At 32.0% G+C, this 22,721-nt stretch overlaps 1 protein-coding gene across 19 annotated transcripts in view; it reads left to right on the top strand.

Moving 5' to 3' along the window:
* LOC106071338 (inositol hexakisphosphate and diphosphoinositol-pentakisphosphate kinase 2-like) overlaps window positions 1-22,721 on the top strand; it is a 77,111-nt gene that overhangs the window by 4,039 nt on the left and 50,351 nt on the right. For 14 of the 19 annotated variants that reach the window (XM_056005749.1, XM_056005747.1, XM_056005757.1 and 11 more), the window contains exons 2-15: window positions 4,245-4,525; window positions 5,509-5,619; window positions 6,156-6,260; window positions 8,084-8,262; window positions 8,415-8,497; window positions 9,123-9,274; window positions 10,095-10,196; window positions 10,707-10,868; window positions 10,991-11,112; window positions 11,246-11,347; window positions 12,698-12,784; window positions 17,466-17,651; window positions 19,342-19,427; window positions 20,405-20,452. In XM_056005749.1, the coding sequence (XP_055861724.1) occupies window positions 4,388-4,525; window positions 5,509-5,619; window positions 6,156-6,260; window positions 8,084-8,262; window positions 8,415-8,497; window positions 9,123-9,274; window positions 10,095-10,196; window positions 10,707-10,868; window positions 10,991-11,112; window positions 11,246-11,347; window positions 12,698-12,784; window positions 17,466-17,651; window positions 19,342-19,427; window positions 20,405-20,452 (1,663 nt within the window). In that variant the 5' untranslated portion in view covers window positions 4,245-4,387. Of the gene's footprint in view, window positions 1-4,244; window positions 4,526-5,237; window positions 5,381-5,508; window positions 5,620-6,155; window positions 6,261-8,083; window positions 8,263-8,414; window positions 8,498-9,122; window positions 9,275-10,094; window positions 10,197-10,706; window positions 10,869-10,990; window positions 11,113-11,245; window positions 11,348-12,697; window positions 12,785-17,465; window positions 17,652-19,341; window positions 19,428-20,404; window positions 20,453-21,661; window positions 21,742-22,721 lie in introns of those variants that run through there. The other 5 variants (XM_056005753.1, XM_056005764.1, XM_056005759.1 and 2 more) reach the window with 3 other exon arrangements.

Raw genomic sequence — 22,721 nt, 5'->3', positions numbered from 1 at the left:
TAACACAGTGATGTTGATATTTATTTATGAATGACTCCATTTAAAACCATTTTATTGTGCTGCGAAGAGAAAACACGTAAATGAACAAACTCATGTCAAATCAAAATATGAAACATCATTTAAATTCATTTAACATAAAAATAAGGAGTAATATAGACATCCTCCTCATCATAGGCTTTGTGTAAATTCCTATGACTGCAGGATATGTTTGGAAAGGGATTAATACTCTTTACCTGGTATTTCTGAAGGAATGTCCAAAATAAAGAAACATACTCTGGTGTGGAGAAATCAGTTGGGATGATCAGTATTTCCACCTGACTCTGCTAAAATAACTGTTGATAATTCTATCCACAAAACTCATAAGCCTAGGTACTTTGACAAAAGTCCAATGTATTCTAGCGAAGGGAATCGAACCGAACTTTTAAAGTTCAGTTCGGTTCGGTCAGATTTAAGTTCGAGTTCAGTTCGTTTCCATGATGAGTATAGTTCAGGTTCGGTTCGGTCAGGTCTAAAGTTCGGGTTCGGCTCGGTTCGATGTTATGAAATAGTTATAAGGTTTAATGCAATTTATTAGTTAAAACACTTTCATTTGAATTTTTACATAAAACAAATAAAACAAATACTTTGCAACATTTAATAGGTCTATGGGCAATACTTTTTACAAAATAATGTTGCCTACATACATTTTAAGCCTTGTAAAAATTTCTTAATGAGATAAAATTGAAGATGCGGCAGGTTTTCGCTCAAGTTGGCAAGGGGTTTAACACCCGGCATGACGTGGCGCTAAGCATATTCTAACCTTTTTCTTTTAGTAAAAAGAGATAATTTTTTAAAACGCTAATATTGATGTGTTTTCTATCAGAACGCACTATTCATCCTAATAAAAAAAAATTCGAGGACCATATTAAATCTAATAATAAAGAGGCAGCCTAACCAATAGTATTATGTGAGGATGGGCGTGATCTTTTTAAAAAATATTCTTCATCATAAGACGTCTCTGTCGCGGACTTTTTTTTTCTTACATAAGTCGTCAACATAATAAATTGCAATAGATGAAAGAAATTCACTTTGAGATAAAAAAAAATCCAGAAGAATCACACTAGTGAAGACGTTTTAAAATGTTTTCTTCAAAACGTTTTACCCGTATTGTTGCATACGCACCTCGCAAAAAGCAGTCTAACAAGGTCTTATTCGAAGATAAAATGACATCTCGTACTTAATATATTTTAATTTTTAAACATGTAATTTTACTAATATTCAGATAAGTTACACTGAAAAGAAAACATTTTTTTTCGACGCCCCTCTGCTTGTTAGTTGGTAGTTGGCTTGTCGCCTATAAACAGCTAGTACAATTGAACCAATAAAGACGTTTTATGACAACAACTCAATATAGCCTAACTGTTATTACAATATTCACATATTTAACTTGAGATAGAGATGTAATATTAATGAAATATATTGATATTTAAACGAAATCTAGTTCACCACAAAACAACATCTTTACACTTTCATGTCTCAAGATTGGCATTATGCTAATTTCATCATCCTCAATGTATACTCAAATCAAGCGCTTAACTTCTTACTGCCGCCAGGAAACACACACACACTCTATAACACTCCCTTTTTGTCAGGAAGTTGCGCCCTTCCTTCCCCCAATTCACGGTACTCGCCATCCCCACCCCCAGGGGAGGAACCAAAGTCTGAGAAATGCTGCATTAAAAATACTGATGATCAATAATGCAAAACAGAATAATAGTAATAATATTCTAATACGGAATAATTCACAATTTAAAAAAATAAAACACTAAAAAGAAATGTAAATACCATTAAATATAAATTAAATATTAAGTAGTTCTAATATTAAATATTTATAAAACAGATTCCATTTTTAACTGATTTTACAACGAAAAGAAGAGAATTAAAATTTATTTTAAACTGGAACACAAATAAACTTAATGTAGATCTACATCTACACTCTATAATTGGCCAAAAAATTCTACACTCAACTGTTAGTTAACAGCCATTTTAAATAAAAGTGACAATATTTTAAAATTGACTTTCTGCTTATTAGATCTACTTAAGGGCAGTCTATTCGACTCAAAACAAATATTGCAAACAGCCCGCGAAAATTCAAGACCAGGACTAGTCGGGACTATGGAAAAACTAATGGAAATCCCTCACGCGCCACTTTTATTTCTATTTTTAAAGTTTCCAAAATAACTCCCCCTTCCTTTCCCAAGTTTTTTAACAAAAAAACTAAAACAAATTAATTCCACTTATCTTATTCATGGCAAACCAGTAACATAGACTAAAAACGCAAAATACCTAGGTGTTATAATAAATGAAAAACTATCATGGAATCCACATATTGATGAAACTACAAAAAAATCAAACAAAGCATTAGGATTTATTAAAAGAAATTTCTATAAATCAATTAAGAACATAAAACTAAAATGTTATTTAACCTTGGTTAGGCCAATAATAGAATATGCATCCTCCGTTTGGGACCCCTCAACTCAAGAAAACATTATGAAACTAGAACAGACACAAAATAGAGCAGTGCGATTCATAACAAACGAATATTCACATTTGACTAGAGTAACACCTTTAGTAAAATCACTAAATTTAGAAAGCCTTCAGGACAGAAGGCTCAAAAGTAAAGTAGCAATAATACATAAAACACTGAACCATAATCTTCAAATACAAAAACAAAATTTAATAAAATACTCTGAAAGACACAAAGATAAAGGCACATTCCTCGTCCCATATGCTAGGACAAATTTGTACAAATACTCCTTCTTCCCTAGTGCTATTAGAGCATGGAATGGGTTGCCTGAGCTAGCCAGGAAAACCAGTGACTTGGCAGAATTTAAGTCATTGGTTAATATGCATGACTAAATGCATGACGCGTAGGACGTAATCATCTTCTTTTTTGAAGTAACGTCTGTATTATATAAGATAAGAGATAAGAAGTTTTCAAAGGATAATGGAGTCTTTAGAATGAGCATTTTTAATAAGGGGAACATCTTTTCCACTTTACTTTGATAATTTTTCTTGTTTTCTCTATTAGAATTTTAGCTATAAAAAGTACCTGTGTTCTGATTGTTCAATAAAAAATTATTGTGATTGAAAAATTGAAAAAATCTAAGAATTTAATAAAGTAAAGATATTTAGACTCAGACCTCATGTTGACAAAAATAATGTGTGTCTAAAATTGAAGGCAGTTTCATATTAAAATGGAAAATTAAAATAATTTTGTATCAGACGAGGGCAAACATATGAACAGAAGTCTGTTTCTCACAGTTTGCTAAAGTAGTGATAGAAAAATAAAATTAATTTTTTAGAAGTATCGTACAATAAATACTAACCAGTAAGTCATTTTTGATCTTTTAATTTAATAGTCATTATTAAAAATTTCTCTAATGTTTTAATGTGTTCAGTATAATTTTGCAGCAATGTAATTTTTTCAGATCAAGTTAGGTATTGTTGAATCTTAAATTACAGATTTTTTTTTTTCATTTTTTACTATGCTTGTAATAAGTCACTGTATCTTTCTTCATGTTGTTTATTTTTTTTTTGCTATTGAATTTTTTGATGATTTCTAGTCATCCTATTGTCATCAAATTTTGCATTAAGCTTATGATCAATGACAACAAAATGAATCAATAAAAAAAATCAACCAATTAGTTAATCGATTTGTTGTATCTAATATATTAATTTTGTTTTTATATAGAAGACAGAAAAATTGTATTAGGTTAGGAGGAGATAAGCCTTGTGTAGAGATAAAATTGTACTAAGTTAATTGAAGATAAGCATTTTGTAGAGAATTAGTCAAAGAATTGAAAGATGGCTACAGTAAAATAAAATAATTAAATGCCAATGAGAAGATTATATCAAGCTGTGATATAAACTAATAAGCGGAGTTACTAATACAATGTTGTCATTTTAAAAAAAGTCTTGGTCCAGCATTCTTTATACAACCAAAATAAAGAACAATCACTCTCACATGGGGAAAAAAATAAAGGGAGAAATAAAAAGTTGAACATTGTAAAGATAGTGAAACAAATATTGTACTCCAAGTCATGAGTCAAAATATTTAGTTGAATATTAGAAACATGGTTTTTAAATACTTTATAGTAGTAAAATTAATCTCCAACTTGGTGCTGTTATTTTTTCAGTGGGCCTCTAAATCTTCTTAAAATGATTTTTTTTTTTATGTGACATTTCTTTTTTTCTTTATCCAGCATGACTCTACACATGACCTTTTACCTGAACATTTTTCTTTGAATGAATAGAAACGTGATGAACAGATAATTTAATATTCCCAGCATCCATCAAAAAAAAAAGTATCAAATGCCAGAAGAATATATTTTATTCACTGCAACTAATGGCTAGCGGTAGTTCTCACCCTGACAAAAGCAGCAAAAAGACTCCCAAAAAGAGTTCTTTTTTCTCATTTGGATCAAAGAAAGAAAGTGACAAGAAGCCTTGGTTTGCATTTCCTGGCTTTCTCCCTAAAATGCCAGTAAGTATTTGTATATTTTTTATTGTTCAGGTAAAATGGGTCAAATAATGTCATAAGTCTTCAAATGATTGTTTCACACTTTTTCTTCCTGCCACTTTCATTCTAATTTCTGCTGCCTACAACTTTTGGGAAATAGTGTTTTGGAATGAAAAGAAAAATCTTTTTGATATTAAATGCTTCCTTTTCTAAAAAAAAAGAGTTTTTTTTTGTCATTGTAATAAAAAAAAATGCTTATGTTTAACCTTAATATAAATTTAATTTCTTTTTTATATCATTTGATGTAAAAGAAAATTTGTCACATCATTAAAGGCAAATGCTATCTTCATACACGAAGAAGAGTTATTGTAGTACATACCTACTCAAGATTTCATGCCACTCATGTTTCACTGATGTACAGCTCTTAGTTACCTTTGACCTTAAAAGTCTGATCAAAAAAAATCCTGTTACAGTTGACCAGCAGATATTAAAATAATTATATCATTTGCTTAAGTTGTTTCTACTTAAAACTAGCTCCTTCTAACTTTTCTTACCTATGCCTTGTAATTCTGATTCATTTATCTATAGAATGGTATATTAAGTGCTAATTTTTACTTTACTTAAAATACCAAAATTGTAAGAACTTAACTAATTGATCAGAATGTGTGTATTTAACTGAGTTTGTAAAGTAGGCCAAGGAATACCATCAACCAGAATTGTTGATAATAGCTGGTGCTTGCTAGATAATAATTATTAAGGATGGTCAGAAATAGCATAAACACCACTTAAATGTGTTTTTCATTGTGGTCCACTTGTATTCATGAAGTCAGGCAATAATTATCTTCTTGTTTAGTGTATACCATGGGAAATAAAGCAGTGGTAATTAGAATTAGATTAGCAATCATTCTTTGAAGAAAAATTATGTTTAGTAAATACTATTAGGAATAATACAAATATTAGAAGATTATTGTGTCTTATTATTTATTTTATATGTTTTATGTGCACAGGGCCACGGACGTTTTCAAGTATCAGCTAGTGACTTTACTACTCACCCCAAGGCTAAATGTCTCAGTATACCAATACAGCAAAGACTATTGGAGTTTGAAGATGAGGACAATGTGAGTAGCACTTTATAAACTGCTTAAAATTTTAGTTTTGCAGTAAAAATAACAAAGATTAGAACATATTTAGAAAAAAAAAAAAGATAATTTCATAGCTATAAATTAAAAAAGAAAGGCATTTCATCAAGACCTAATACCTTCACACTTCTACCAACCATATATAGAGCTAAACAATTGGTAATCTATTCTATTTTCACTTAACATTATTTACATTAGTGATCAGTGGAATTAGAAGTTGTAAGAGAAATTCATTTCTAGTGGGAATAGTGATTTAAAAAAAGTAACAATAATAGTTTTAAACGAATAAAAACATCTGTTAAGTATCCAAGCAAAACTGGCAAAAATTATATAAAAATAGAAATTCTTAAATGATAAATATAAACTATAAAAATGAATAAAACTTGGTTTATTATAACATTTGGTATATCTGGTAAGCATGGTAACATATGAATATGATATGAAACTTAATAATTGTTTTGAAAAAACTTTCTTAATCATTTGGAAGTATTGATATACATTCATTTCTTTTACAGGACCGTAAAGTCATTTTAGGTATCTGTGCCATGGCAAAAAAGTCCCACTCCAAACCAATGAATGAAATTATTAGACGTCTGGTGGATAACTTTGAAAGACTTGAGGTAGAAACCATTCTGAGACATGACGTTAAACTGCGCTCCTCTTTGCTTAGCACTTTTTAAGCTCAAAAGTGCCCTATATTTTCTATCATTATGTCTGCTCCTCTTTAACTCATTCTGCCTTCACTACTTCACTACCCATCTTAAAAATCCCGCTAGGGGTCTTAGGACCTGTCTGTTTGCCATGGACTGCGACAGGTAAGAGGAGATAAAGACATCCTTGTATTTGAGTAGGTGCATATCTGTGGATAAGCTACTACAACACAGTACTTTGGCTCTAAGTTCCTCTAGACCTGTGTCCCAGATGGCCCACTCTAGGTCAACCTGCTGGGAGTGGCTAGAAGGTCAATCAGGAAGCTGCTGTATTGGACACATGACAGATATAGCAGCTGACTGAGTATAGAACATGTGTAGCTCTGGTGAGCTCATTCTGGCTTATCCCCTTGTTGGACTCGGTGACAGGTGCACAGGTGTTGAACAACCAAAATTATATATGGATAAAAAAAAACAACTACTTGCCCCATATTTATGTCTGTGCAAGAAACGTAGATGAAAATAAGCAGGCCACAGAAGCAACACGAACTGGGGAGCTGCTGCCATATCGGAGTCTGATTCGATCCAAGTTAGACTATGGATCTATAATATATGATGCAGCTAGGAGATCGTACCTAAAAATCTTGGAGCCCATACAAAATGATGCCCTTTGGCTCTTGTCTTGGTGCATTTTGAACATCACTAATACCAAGTCTCCATGTGGAGGCTGGAGAACTCCCCATGACCATCAGAATTAGAAAGGGCCTTTGAGTGAGAGAATCCATTCAAAATTTAACCCCACCAATTGACCAAGTCTCTAAAATAGAAATTCCACAGAACTCTCCATGGATGATAAATAAACCTAAATTAGATTTTAAAATTAAAAAAAAGAAAATACAGACCCTAATACACTACAAGTCCACTTTAGGGAACTGCTGGAGAGCTATGGAGATTGTGGCACCATTTACACTGACGGATCCAAGATAGATGGAAAGGTTGCATGTGCCTGCTCTTGTAGCAACAAAACTATCTCCCGTAGACTACCCGATGGATGCTCCTTTTTCACAGTTACACGCAATCTCACTTGCACTTATGGCTGTAAAAGTGTCAGACAGGAAAAAATTCCTTATATGCTTTGACTCCAAATCTGTATTGCAAGCTTTAGGACAGACTCCCATTGGTATATAATTGCTTAAAGCTTTTAGAGCAAATAGCATCTGATCATAGGGATGTCACCTTCTTGTCCCATGTGAGCATAGAGGGAGATGAAATGGTGGATAGAAGAAAAGAGAGCCCTAAATGTAGCAGTGTCAAAAACCCAAATTTCCTGTTCAAACCTGAGACAGATTATAACCTCTGCCACCTACAGAGAGTGGCAGGATCAGTGGGAAGCTGAGGCCCACAACAATCTAAAACAATATGTGACAGATGTCAGGCGGTGGTCCACATATAAGGGTCTGTCTGACATGACCATGTCCAGACTTAGGATTGGCCACAACTACATCTCACACTACTTGGTGCTATACAGATTTTATTAGATTATTAAAATGTCAATATTTGAGCTGAGAGTAGACCTTTTTTTAATACCTCAGTTGTGTAACTCTTATTAGCACTTGGCCAATATAGGAGAAGTAATTCTTGAGGGATTATGGGCACGACATGACCTAAATTGTGCCAATGTGCAACCATTTTTTAAAAATCTTGAGGTAGAAATTCTTTAATTTTTCGGTATTAGTATATGCTTTGTTTTCAAAATAATTTCTAACAATTCACTTGTGTAAATGATTTGACAGGTTATAGTTTTTGATGAGGATACCATACTAAATAAACCTGTGGAGGATTGGCCTGTTGTCAACGGTTTTGTATCCTTTTTTTCACATGGATTTCCCCTAGAGAAAGCCATTGCATATAAAGATCTTCGAAATCCTTTTATTGTCAATGATCTGGAAATGCAGTACATACTTCAAAGCAGGTGAACAATACGATTAAATACAATTAATCCTCTTTTTGTTTCTAGTCCATCACTATGAATACAAATGACACATAGTTTAAATTCACCTTTCATAAAAATGAATAAACTTGTGAGTTGGTAAACTGGTTAATCACTCATGTGAATGTTTTCAGGCCAAAAGTGTATGCTTTAATGAAGGAAAATAACATTCCACATCCTCGCTATGCTGTGCTAGACAGAGAAAATGATCCTGACTGTAAGTTTTAAAAGATATTAAGTCTGAGAGCTAATATTAAAATAATACAGAATAAAATATTGGGCTTTAATTTTTTTGTATCGGCCCTTCATTAAGCCACAATTGTAGCCATTTAATAAGATAAACTTTAAATGTGGACTTAATTAAAACCTTTCTACCTTAGATGTTCATAAAAAAATGATATTGATGTGCAGCTTATGTCATTGACCTACTTCTTGTGCATTGGCTGTGTTCTTATCCATCTTGTATTTATGGACATTGATATAGATTTCAATTCCCTTAAAATATACAGCTGCAATTAAAACATGAATCAAATTAAAGTCTAAATCAATGTTCTAACTTGAGATCCGCAGATATGGAACTTAGCAGTTTAAATGATTTCACGAATTAAGAACTTCCACATTTAATATCAAAAGAAAAAACAAAATCTTCTTTCCTATTTATTCACTTTAGTGAGAAGATATACTATTTGTTGGGCTGTGATCTCAAGTCACACACATATCCTTCTAAAATTTCTTCCAATCCTCATTGTAGTAGCTATTTACACATTAATACATAATATCCCTAATTGTCTTCCTCTAAAAGTTTGTTTTAGTTAACATTGCTACTTTTCTTGTTCCACAAGGTCACATTGTAGAAACAGAAGATTCTATTGAAGTCAATGGGGATTTATTTATGAAACCATTTGTTGAGAAGCCCATTGATGCTGAAGATCACAATATTTACATCTACTTCCCTGTTCAGGCTGGTGGTGGTAGCACCAGGTTATTTCGTAAGGTAGACAAGTATTAGATATCATGCAGTTAGCTCCCATGTTATTTCATAATCTATAACACGTTATCAAAACATACTTGCATTGGTAAGTTTTTATTTTATTTACAAAAATGGCCTAGAGCATTTACTTTACAGGCTGAACCTATGCATGATATCTATTTTTTTTTTTAGTATTTTCATTTTTCTAAATATGTTTGCTGACAAGACACATTAATAAACAGCAAGCTGACTCATGGAATTTGAAGCTAGTAGATTTTCTTGTTAGTTTAAGTAATTGTTGATAGCAATTTCTACATCTGTTTGAATAACATTTGACACCATGTGTACATTATTTTATTCTGTTTATGTTCCATTATCTAAAAAAATCTTTTTTTTTTTTTGTTAACCTTTGAAACCTTTACTAATTGCAGGTTCTTAATATAATAAAAAAAAATTGGGGAACATCCAACTATTATACTGTTATGAAATCTTAAAAAGTTGTGGGTGGAAATAAAGAATGATCAATATCATATCAATGATCAATATATCAAGTTCATTATTATTATCTAAGTCACTCTATGTATCCTTTCACACTCTCCTGTCTATATGCTTTAGTTATGCTAATTTTATTCAACATCTATGTAGCACTCATTATAATGGTTATAACATTTTTATTTTTATCTTTGATTACAACTGGATATGTTTTATTGGGTACTACAATAGTTTTAAAAGGGGTTGTTTCTAGACACATGGTTGAAATGTTATTGCTAATCTCACTTTTGTAATGTCCCACTTTGTTCTCGTACCATTCGTGTGTTCTCATCTTAAGTCTTATACTGTGCAGGTAAAAGACCGCAGCAGTGTGTACTCTAGGTTCTGTCGTGTTAGGAACAAAGGGTCATTTCTGTATGAGGATTTTATGCCTACTGATGGCACTGATGTCAAGGTAAATTCTTTTGATTTGGATTGATTTCATTTATGATTATTTTGTTGGTATAGAGGAGTTTTGTAACTATCTTGTCTGATCTAATATTTTAATATTTATTGATAAAATAAATTCTATATATGTTTATATAGTGAAAAATAATTCTTAGAGCTGTATGTCTGCTGTAGTAAAGGATGCAGAGTACAATATGTAGGCTTATAACATTTTATGTCTGTCTATTGGTTCACTGAATATTTTATGCTTGCCCTGGATGTGGCAAAATATGTAGGTCACACTTGGGTCTGCGCAGCCACGGGAAATACTGCATTCCTCACTAATCTTTGGACTCGAAGACAAGCCTTATTATTTTAATTCTCTCAAGTAGTGCTTCATGTTCTTAATCCCCTACACATTTAGATCATAGAGTCAATGCACTTTATCCTGTTCATATTTTGATCATAGAGTCAATGTACTTTATCCTCTTCACATTTAGATCATAGAGTCAATGTACTTTATCCTCTACAAATCTAGGTCTATACAGTTGGGCCGGATTATCAACATGCAGAAGCTCGAAAATCTCCAGCCCTTGATGGTAAAGTAGAAAGAGACCAAGATGGAAAAGAAATTCGCTATCCTGTCCTCCTGAGTAATTGTGAAAAAATAATTGCTAGGAATGTTTGCAAAGTATTTAAGGTAATTCTGGACTTTATTTTTTTTTATATCATTATATAATAGAATAAATCTAATGTGTTTATAAAGTTTTGAATATTTATAAAAATAATTGCCAAAATTCTTTGCTTTGATTTTTTCTTAAGCAAAATGTTTGTGGATTTGATTTGCTAAGAGCTAACGGCAAGTACTACGTATGTGATGTTAATGGATTCAGTTTTGTGAAAACATCCAGCAAGTATTATGATGATTGTGCCAAAATACTGGGGTATATAATTCCTTCTTTTTTTTAGTTGTGCACATTGTATCCAGAGTACCAGTATATTTACAATGCTATATGATGTTTTGGATTATATATATATTTATATACATTATTAACATGTATATTTTGCTTGTGCTAGGACATTGGTTATGAGAGCTTGCTGTCCTCAACTTCATATACCTTACCCGCTGTGTACTGCACCAGAAGATATTCCAGTAGTTCAGACTACATCTGGCTCAATGTAAGTCTGACACCTAGGAGAATAGAAATGTCTGTCAATGATTCTAATGAACTTGAATTTATTGGTCTCATAAATTCAATTCAAATTCAATTCATTATTTTTTTAAAAGTATTCTTTTATTTATAAATTCTGTTTTATACAGTTTGAGTGTAGCTGTTTTTTTTTTTTCCTCTCTGAAATAAGACTATTCTGATAAACGTTTTGTAATAAGATTATTCTGATAAACTTTTTGAAATAAGATTATTCTGATAAACTTTTTGAAATCTGACATGCAAGTTTCACTTTTGTTGGGAATTGCTGTACTTTCATTCATTGAATCTTTAGACTGTAATCACTAATAAAATAATCATTTTCAACTTTGTTCATGACCATACGTATAATTTTGTGATTTGTTTAATATCCTGTGTCTACACAATTTTTATACGTTTTTAAATGCTTTAATTTGATGAAAATCGTTAATTTGTCTATTCTCTATACCAGTATATATTTCATATATGCTATTCCATTATTTATGAAAAAAGTGTTGTTGTGTAACTCCTACTAAAGAAAATAGCTATTCCTTAATAAAAGGCAAGATTGATTCAAGGCATCATTGATAGTGTTGGTAGCATCATTCCTTTTTTCTCTCCAGTTCATTTGACTTCTTAGTTTTAGGCACAATGAAACTACAAACATTCTCTTGGCAACTTTTTTGTGAATGAAAGCTAGAAAAGTAATTGACCAATCCATTGATCTTGCAGTGACAGATACTTATTTGAAATATCAAGAAGTCATTTACTCTAATTTATTATTAAAGAAACTACCTTTAATATTACCATGCAAATTATTCAACTTTGATTTCAGTGTTCTGTAAATTATGTTCTCCAACAATACTTAGAATTATCCACATCCTCAAAAAAGCTTAGAACATTCATGTCAGTTACAAATTGACTCCAATTCTTAAAAGAGCTGCACACATTTAGAACAGCACATTTTCAGTCAAATGATTGCATTACAATTATTAAATTGATTGCTATGTTTCTTTTGTCTTCTTCATCATCCATATTGTTCTTTAAAGTTTTATTCATTCATGACTCAATGAACTTATAACATGGTTTATTTACTGTAGTTACTTTGGTAACCATGTCCCTCTTGAAAATCTGAGTAATTTTTTTTTCTCATATTTATACCAGAAATGCACTAATTTAACATCATTGTCAATGTTGATAATCATCTTGTCCAAATATCTGAACAAATACCTTTGTAGGAGTTGATGGATACCCCAGTATTGATTTATTCTTTATTTTAAGCAATGACTTCTTTTACAAATGCTTTCATATGAATGCTAATTACTCTTTACTGTGATTCTAGGATGGAGCTCAGGTGTGTCATTGCTGTCATCAGACATGGAGACAGGACACCAAAGCAAAAGATGAAAATGGAAGTGAAAAATAAAAAGTGAGTTTCTTGTTGATCCTGAGAATAAATTTTGAGGCATCAGAAAATCTCAACTACTGTCATCTTTTAGACTAATTCTTTGTCTAGCTTGTGAAAGTCAATGTATCCAATTTAAATATATTTTTTAAAGAGCTTAATTTTATGTAGCCAGGATTTGTGTCTAATATATGCTAGCATTCCCTTGGGTGTTATCATCTCATTCTTCTTCTTCTAGCCAGCTTTTTGCTGCTAAGCTGTGAGCTCTTTTGCAGACTGTGCCAAGGAAAAATAGTGTGCTGTTTTCTTGTTCATCACTGATGTACAGGGTGATGGTTATGTTGGGCTGTAGTGGAAATAGGGTCTGCCTAAGGTGGATTAGGAAGGGGCATTCAAAGAGGATATGGTTTACGGTTTCATAAGGGTGGGCGCAGTGTCTACAAAGGGGGAGTTGTGTGGAATTTATTTTGCTCAGATGGTAATTTAACAGAGGTGTATATATATATATATATTAGGGGTGCACCGGATAGTCGCTTCGGCTCCGGCTTCTGCCGAATATCCGGCATTTTTTACTATCCGGTGCTATTTGGCTCCGGTCAGATATCACTACCGGATAGTAAACCGGATAGTAAAAAATTCACCTATTTAATATGCATAAAGTGGACCTCGTTCCATTAATGTCTGTTGTAGAATGTATTAATGTTTATATTAAAACAAAATAATGTGCTTAAAAATAGAGCCATTATGAATATGCACCAAACATCGTTTATTATAAAGACAAGGCATGTTAATAACTTAATATAAATAGAAATGAAACTTTACATCATAAATGCGCTTTACATACAGAGCAGCAATGGCTGACACTTTTTTCAATTTGTCTTGACCTTTGAGTAAGTAAGTTAACATGTTAAAATGCTACATTCCTTGACTACGTCATGCTGACCAGAATTCTGTCCAGCTGTGCGGGTATATCTCCAGAGGTAGAGATGAACAACTCCTACCCCTTTTATTTGTTTAGTCCTTCACATTGAGTTTTTTTTATAGGCAGGTGACCACAAGTTAAATACGATGGACGTAGGTTTAATGTCAGGGTATTGACACTCTCTAGAGGTCACACCTTTCGAGAGAACTGAGTTTGTTTATTTAGTAGTTAATCTTTATTACGGGGGCTGAACTACCATAGCCACACCTCTAAGGTAACCAGGTATATTTCCAGATGAACAACTCCCTCCCCCTTTTATTTGTTTAGTCCATCACATTGAGTTAATTGATTGACAGGTGACCACAAGTCAGATACGATGGACGTAAGCACTCTCTAGAGGTGACACAGGGAACTATGTTTACTTAGTAGTTAATCTTAATTGGGATGGGGGGGACTGGACTTCAAGCCAAACATCTACACGGGTATCAGGACAAAAGAGTTTGCTTATTTGGAGAAAAAACTTAATCACGTGGTTGGGCTAGAGGCCACACCTTTTCAAGTGTGCCGAGTTACTTGAACATAAATCTCAATTAGTAAGCTGGACTAAAGATCACATGCACCTAAACGAGTGACCTTTAGCTACACAGAACACAAACCGCGAGATTATATAGCCCAGTAATCCGGTAACTAATTATTTTGTAGAAGACACGAGCTAAACACCACCTACTCTTTATTTGATTTCTTTGGTCCTTGACACCCAATTTATTGATAGACATTGACCATTTTTAAGCCAGAATGAAAGAACACAACGTGCTAACAAAGGATATCACACTGTCAATAAATATTACGGTTAAATAATTTTTCTAACGTGTTAACTTGAATATTATTCCTGCCAAAATGTGTCTTGATTTGATAATAATATTCTTAATAATTTGTGACAGTCAATTAACTCCTTGTTATTACTATTTTATTTTTACTTTAGATGCGTAATAGGCTAGGACGACTTTTATACACCTGACATCCATAGGCTTACTATCGTTCCCTTTTGTAACAGTTACTGAAACCACAAATAAAATAATTAATATGTAATAATTAAGGAAGATGTTTCTAACATACGTTCTTTGCATTTAATATTTCTTACGAACGTTCTTTGCACAATAAAATAAAACAAAGATGTGCATGTTTGCTTGTGTGTATTTTTTTGCCATGTATTAAAATCTTTCAAATGAAAGCTAATTTCATTGTTTAATTCTTTTGACTTAATAAATAACGGAAAACCTTACAGTAAATTTTAAAATCGCATAAAATAAATTGAATAATAGTACCGCAGTTAGATCTAGCAAACAAAGAAACAATATGCTGGAGCGTAAAAAAAAACAACAAACAAAACAACCCTTGACCTTTAACTAGTGGACGGGTATAATTTATCTACATGCTTGACTGACCATGCCAATGTGTTATCTTTTTTGACTGACACCCAACTCTATTGCGTGCGTATGCTCAAGGAAAAAACAATGCTTGATGGTTAACACAAACAACTATACACACTACACTAGGACTACATGTGTATGCTCATTAGGTATATCTGACCAGGTTTTTGGTCTGAAATTCATGAACACATACATCCGACCACTATACAAGGCAGATTGCACTTTACTTATGAGATTTACATTAGTAACTAGTTAAATATATACTAACATTATTTACATTGACCTCCTGACATCCTTTACAGTTGGTGGCATCGTACATACACACAGACACACTCATGCTATACAGATTTTTAGAAATACTGTTAAGCTTGAATAAATCAATCAGTAACAGAGTTTAAAACAATAACGTATATAAAAGGAAAAAAATAAAACCAACCAATATAGATATGTTATTTAACAGTTTCGTAAAATGTTCAGCAACACAAGCTATTAACAAGACTCTTAGGTATCCGGCCCCGGCCGAATATCAAATTTTACTATCCGGTCATATCCGGCCCCGGCCGGATATCAAAAAGTACTATCCGGTGCACCCCTAATATATATATATATATATATATATAAGCCTGAGGAAACACCCAGCCTACACTAAATGTTAGCCATTCAATCTGATGCTCTATAGATGTATGCTAGCATTCCTTTGAGTGTTATCACATCATGCTAGCCATTTAATATGATGCTCTATAGATGTACGCTAGCATTCTCTTGGGTGTTATCACATCATGCTAGCCATTTAATATGATGTTCTATAGATATATGCTAGAATTCTCTTGGGTGTTATCACATCATGATAGCCATTTAATCTGATGTTCTATAGATATATGCTAGCATTCTCTTGGGTGTTATCACATCATGATAGCCATTTAATCTGATGTTCTATAAATATATGCTAGCATTCTCCTGGGTGTTATCACATCATGCTAGCCATTTAATCTGATGCTCTATAGATACATGCTAGCATTCCATTGGGTGTTATCAAATCATGATAGCCATTCATTCTGATGCTCTATAGATATATGCTAGCCATTCAACTAAAAAAATGTAAATTATCTAGTTTCACTATAAAATATAGTATGAATTTTCAATCACTCAAAAGTTAGATTTTTAATGTCAAGTTCATATGCAATTTCCTATTTACTTTTTTGGCATTTCCCTTTTAGCTACCGAAAGTTTTTTTTGTTTGTTTTTGTTTTTGCTTTAAATATTGTCTGAATCATAATAATAATAATCGGAAATTTGTTTTACTATTTGTGCATTACACCAAACAAAACATAACTTTAAAAAAATGAAATGTACATTCACACCAGACTCACTCATAAATGAATTTCCATTTATTTATCTAGTGACTTCAGGACTAAACTAGATGTTGATTTAGGACTAAACTAAACTTTGATTTAGGACTAAACTAGATGTTGATTTAGGACTAAACTAGATCTTGATTTAGGACTAAACTATATCTTGATTTAGGACTAAACTAAACTTTGATTAAGGACTAAACTAGATCTTGATTTAGGACTAAACTATATTTTGATTTAGGACTAAACTAGATGTTGATTAAGGACTAAACTAGATCTTGATTTAGGACTAAACTAAACTTTGATTAAGGACTAAACTAGATCTTGATTTAGGACTAAACTATATTTTGATTTAGGACTAAACTAGATGTTGATTTAGGACTAAACTAGATCTTGATTTAGGACCAAAATAGATTTAATTTATTCACCATTTTTCATAAAGTAGAAAAAAAAAACATGATTGGTGTTCAGTTGCTCACTACATTTTGCTGTTGCCTAAAATTCTTTAAACATAATTTAGACACATTGACATTTAAGAGTCAAAGCCTTTCTTCAGTGTTTAGAAAAGAAATCTAACCCTAACTCATATGTTAAGCTCTAATTTGGCTTTAAAAATATATTTTAATTAGCAGAAATAAACACATTAAATCTAAATCTCAAATTGAGGCTTAGAACTAGTGCAAGCTTTGAACATAATTTAGACTACCATCACTAATGTAGTGACTTGAATTAACACTAGACCCCTTGTTCAAAGACCCCTTTTCTAAACTAATCAAAGAAGTGAAAACTTCCCTCTAAAGATAAACTACTGTTTAATTGTAAAACTTTAACAATTCTACTTTCTTGATGAATTTTTTTAGATTTGGTTATTAGATTTAGATTAGGTTAGATTAGGTTATTAAACTATAATTGTACATTTTTAACTTGGATTTTTAATTGTCATCTGTCAATACAATGGTTGCTTACTGTCACAATTGACTTTTTTTTCTTCTGTTTACTAGGTTCTTTGACTTATTTGAAAAATATGGAGGTTATAAAACTGGACATTTGAAATTGAAAAAACCAAAGCAGTTGCAGGAAGTCCTTGACATTGTTAGGGATCTATTAGCTGAAGGTCACTGCAACACAGATCCAGAAGTGGCAGAGAAGAAAGCAAAATTAAATCAGTTGAAACTAGTACTTGAAATGTAAGTATTTGATTGTAGTTTGCATCACATATCAAAATAGACTGCACCAAGTTGGATAGTACTTGAAGCTCTATTGGACTGGTTATAGAAAGTCCATTAGTCTGCACAATGACAACACAGCAATTCCTAAGCAAATATTCTAACATCCCCTTCTCAGTAGAAGCCAGTTTTACATAATCAAATTGTTTAAGTCTTCATTTTAATCTTGTCATTCTTTATTTGGTCAAATCTGTTTATTTGTATTCATTGCTCAACAAAATGCTGGTTGTTTTATTTAATTGCTTATGTCATACTTGTAAACTTATAATATGTAACACTACATGTCTTTTCAATATTTTTAAAAATTTTGTCTTGTAATTTTACTCATGTGTTTTTGATTAGATTTAATGAGTATTTCTCAATGTCTACCTTTGCAGTGATTCATACGTAGTAATAATTTAATGTTGATAATGCCATTAAACTGTTAGTTTAAGCTCGTTTGAAAAAATAACTGACATGAAACTGATCATTATGAAAGTACATATAATATTTATACTAAAATAATAATGAATGAAAGTAAGTTAGAAAAGTAAGCCTTTTTCTGTTTTCCTCAAAGTAGTGGAGCATAATGTTTCTCTAAGCACTTTGTAGAGACAATACAAAACCTTTGCAGCATGCACAGATAAATCCCTAGGACATAATTTTTTGTCAAGCATTTTTTTTTTTAAATAATAGAGAGTAATCCACAAAAAGCACCGAGTTATTTCTAGAACATGTGTTGTGATTGTTCGCTAGAGATACGAGGTCGTTCCTCTATTTTGTGATGACTAATAGCTATTTGACTTGAATATGACAAGCCCAGCAGCACTATTCTAATCATCTGAGTGTAGATGGTAAACAAAATTGAGCCTAAAATCTATCCCTTTGGGATTCCATATTTCATTCTAAACTTGTGTCGAGACAGATATATCTAATATTTAAGAATTATACTTTAAAATCATGACTTAGTGCTTTGAAAGTACACAAGTTTAAAAAAAAATCTGTTCCATATATTTACTTCAAATGAATTCTTATCTGTGCTACCACTGCAGGAGCTTTAAACAATTTGATCTCCACAAAACACTGCAGGAGCTTTAAACAATCTGATCTCCATAAAACACTGCAGGAGCTTTAAACTATTTTATCTCCACAAAAGAAACTGCAATCTGATTCACATGATAAAAGATTTTGTCTGAAACTGTGTGTAAACCAAAACTAAGTCTACCCAAAGTTTTGTCAATACTAACTAGCTTTTAAATATTTTTCTTGTTCATTATTATATACATTTTTAAGTTCATAAGTAATATGACAAGAACAAGAAACAGAAATGGAAAGAATAAAAAGAAAATGATAATGAGGCTTGGTGGAAGGATAAAGTAAATTATTAGTTCAAGGAGTAATTATCTCTTCAGTCATTGCTTGAAGGGGTGAAAGCTAGTTTCAACACAATTACATTATATGCCTGCTAAAAAAATCTCTTTTGATTTTAAAATGTTAATAATTAAGATCTTTGCTGATGCCATAAAAGTTGCTTTGAATTCACATATATAAAACATGTTACAATTTTCCAGTTAAAATACATCCACAGCTGCTTCCTTGAAGGCACATCAGTAATAGAACTTATTCTCAAGAATTTATTAACCATTTTTTTCAATGGCTCCTTACAAAACAGGTATGGTCATTTCTCAGGCATCAACCGCAAAGTTCAGTTAAAGTATCAGCCAACCGGCAGACCAAAGAAGTCATCCAGCGAGGAGGGTGTGTACTAACTTTTATTTATTCTATTCAATGGTTGAAAACAGCTTCTCTACGGTTCTGCAGTCTACAAATAGATTCTGACACATGCCTTTTTAGTGTCAAAATATAAACTAGTTCATTTGATGAAAAAGCTTTAAGATAACATTATTTAGGGAAGAAAAAAAAGAGTTTATTTACTAATAATTGCTTGTGAAAAAAAAACAACTAAAACCCCTAAATACAAAACTTTGAATAAAATACTGATTCTTTTTTCATTCCCTGTGTTTGATGTCCATGAGTGCATGTTTTGGATTTCTCCTGCCTTGACCTTTTAGCCATTGTACACAACAAATCTGTGAATGTTCACTATTTTTTCTCTGTTTGATTTGTTGTCGACACATAAATTATTAGTGTATTGTAACTGTAGAGTTGCTCTGTATCAGTGAGAAACTATTTGTACAGTTGATATCTATTAGTAGGAAATTATCTATAAAAGTAAACTGTATTGATAGAAAATTATCTGTAAAGGTGATCTAGGTCAGAAGGAAACACTGTAAAATTCATTAAGTTACTATCTGCTATGTTGATGTGTATCAGTAGGATACTATATATAATGTCGATCTTTAATAGTAGGATACTATTGTTTTGTCTAATACACGAGGAAATAGTAATATTTTCTGCCCCCCCCCCCCCCCTCCAAAGTATAGTTTTTGTGTCATTTTAAAAATATCTAGTTCCTAAAGAATAATGTAGTATTTCTTACTAAGTCTCATTCATAGCATTTCAATGGTGCACTTAATGAATTAACTGCTGCATACAAAACTAATACTTGAAATATTAATACAGAATATAACAGATATTAACAAAACAAAAAGTTCTTTATTTATATGTGCTTAAAACTAGTTGTGCACTACTTAAACTTACTACTGTACATAATTAGATTTGTTCAAAGTATATTTCTAACAGCTCGCTCTTTTCTTCACTTCTTGTCTCTCTAGACTTGAGCGACTCATCTGATCCAGGGGTGACCTCCCCTGATGAACTAGGTTTGTTGTACTGGCTACTCCCTGATTGCATTTGTCACCATGTAGTGTAAATGTTGTAATATCAGACCCACTCTCCTTAAATTTCACTTCCTTCCTACATTTCTTCAGCATCATGTTTTATCGTTTGGTTCATTTATTTTAATATGTATATCTATAGTCTTTATATTTCTTTAGCATTTATTGTATTTATTTTTCTATTGCTGGTTTCAAGATAGGCTCATAAAATACTAAAAACATTTCAATATTTTCAGTTATTTAACTGCTTTATTTCAACTACTAACTTAAGGTGAAGGTTGGACTAACATGATTTCTTGCACCAAGAATAACATTTCAGTTCTGAACAATAAAGAGCATTAATGTTGTTAAAATGACCAGTCGCAATGTTTTGAAATCTTTTTTGGCTACATTGAAATGGGTCATAATTGTATGGACATTTAAACATCTTTTTGACAAGTTTGGTAATAAAGAAAAATTATTCTGAACTGGAAATACTAAATGTTATAGAAATTGAGTTCATCATGTCAGCAGTCAAAATGTTGAGTTCTTGGAGTCTGTGTGTGTGTCAATGTTCAAGGCAACTCCTCATCCTTATTAATGTGTGACAGTGGCATGTCTGTCATTAGAGTTGGTTTTCATGGACCTTTTTTGTTGACAGCATATTTTGTTCTACATATATAAGAGGTCTGGTTTTACTTTAAGACTATGAGATAATGCAAAACCATTTAATTGTGTAATAACTCCAATTACTATTTTTAAAAAAATCCAATTAGATTGTATCAATAATATTGAAAATTATAAATAATTTGTGAAACTATAATTAATGCTCTATAACATAACACTTGGGTTGGGCTTAAAAAAAATTGAGGTTGTTTATATGCAATAGTCTCACTCTCTTTCTGTGAGATGATGTATTTTCTCTATGTTACCACATTGTGATTGAATGACATCTATTCTTTACTTTCAGAATATTGGCAAACTGCATGGGTGTATCTTGTCTAAATAATTACTTCCATTAATATTAGTTTGCTTCCACAGGAACACAAAGGCTTGAATAAGAAAAGAAAGTTTCTAGATGTTGACAGGCTCGAAGGTTTGATGCAAACTAATGTTTTTCTTTCAGTGATCAGAAACATGTTTGGATGAAACAGCTTGTATTGAATTCACTTTCTTGACTAACATATCTGTTCCTTGACATTTCTATGACTTTAGGTATGAATTCTCTGGAATTAATCGGAAAATTCAATTCAAACACCAACCACGTGGCCGCCCTCATTCTTCCTCCAGCGAGGGTTCGTAATGCCTTGGTGTGTGCATGGAAGCACAATTAGCAAACATTGTTTTTTTTCTTTTACAAGTACTTAAACTAAGAACTTTTCCCAAAGGGCTGTATTGTATCTGATGCAGCATTGCTCTGGAGTATTGAAACAAATCCTTCCAATACTGGGATAAGCCCTTTGGGAATAGTTCTTACTCCCACAGCTTGCCTATCATTGTGTTTGACCTCCCATTGTGTTTGACCTCCCATTCATGTTAGCTCTACATCAAACTAAAACATTGTGTCACTAATGAAACACAATTCAAAGACATTGCCATTCATTCCTGAAACACAATGATAAGAGTAAGAAAGAAAACTGCCCTAATTTTTTTCTTTGTGCCTAAATTCTAATTTTTGTGTGCTTGTAAAGCTTTATGCTTTATTATTTTCTTGAGTGCAACTGTTGTGCAGTGAGACTTCAGTCTACAGAGTTACATTTTTTTAGTTTAATTCTAAAGATGAAATGTTCCACATCACTTACAAAATTTGTTAATGGATGCAGAAACTTCAAAAGCCAAAAGAAGCATTTCTTATTGAATGAACATGTTTTTAATGTCAACTATGACACTAAAAAAAAAGTCCAATAACATTTAAACTTCTAACATTTCAAATATGAATTCATTGAAAAAGTAAATCGTTGAATTTAATGAGTTTTCCTTCCTATCAAATGTTTTGTAAGCTGGCATGTGACCTGCAAATGGCAACATCTAGTATAAAGCATATCTTGAACTAGATTAGAGTAAGCATGACCATTAATATCTTTTATTTAATTTCAAGTGTTTGTAGCTTCAACCTGTTGCATTGGTCCAGGCTTAGTGTGCCTTTGATAGAATTGAATGCTGTGATTTCACTGTATTCTACTTACTCCAACAGCTGATGTATGTTTCTTATTGAGTCATGCAACAAAGAGCAAATCGATTATATTTTTATTAGAGGAAAAAAATATTACCTCTT

This window comes from Biomphalaria glabrata, chromosome 12 (genome assembly GCF_947242115.1).
Source record: "Biomphalaria glabrata chromosome 12, xgBioGlab47.1, whole genome shotgun sequence".
NCBI classification, from domain to species: domain Eukaryota; kingdom Metazoa; phylum Mollusca; class Gastropoda; family Planorbidae; genus Biomphalaria; species Biomphalaria glabrata.
This window is presented reverse-complemented; position numbering and strand designations above follow the sequence as displayed.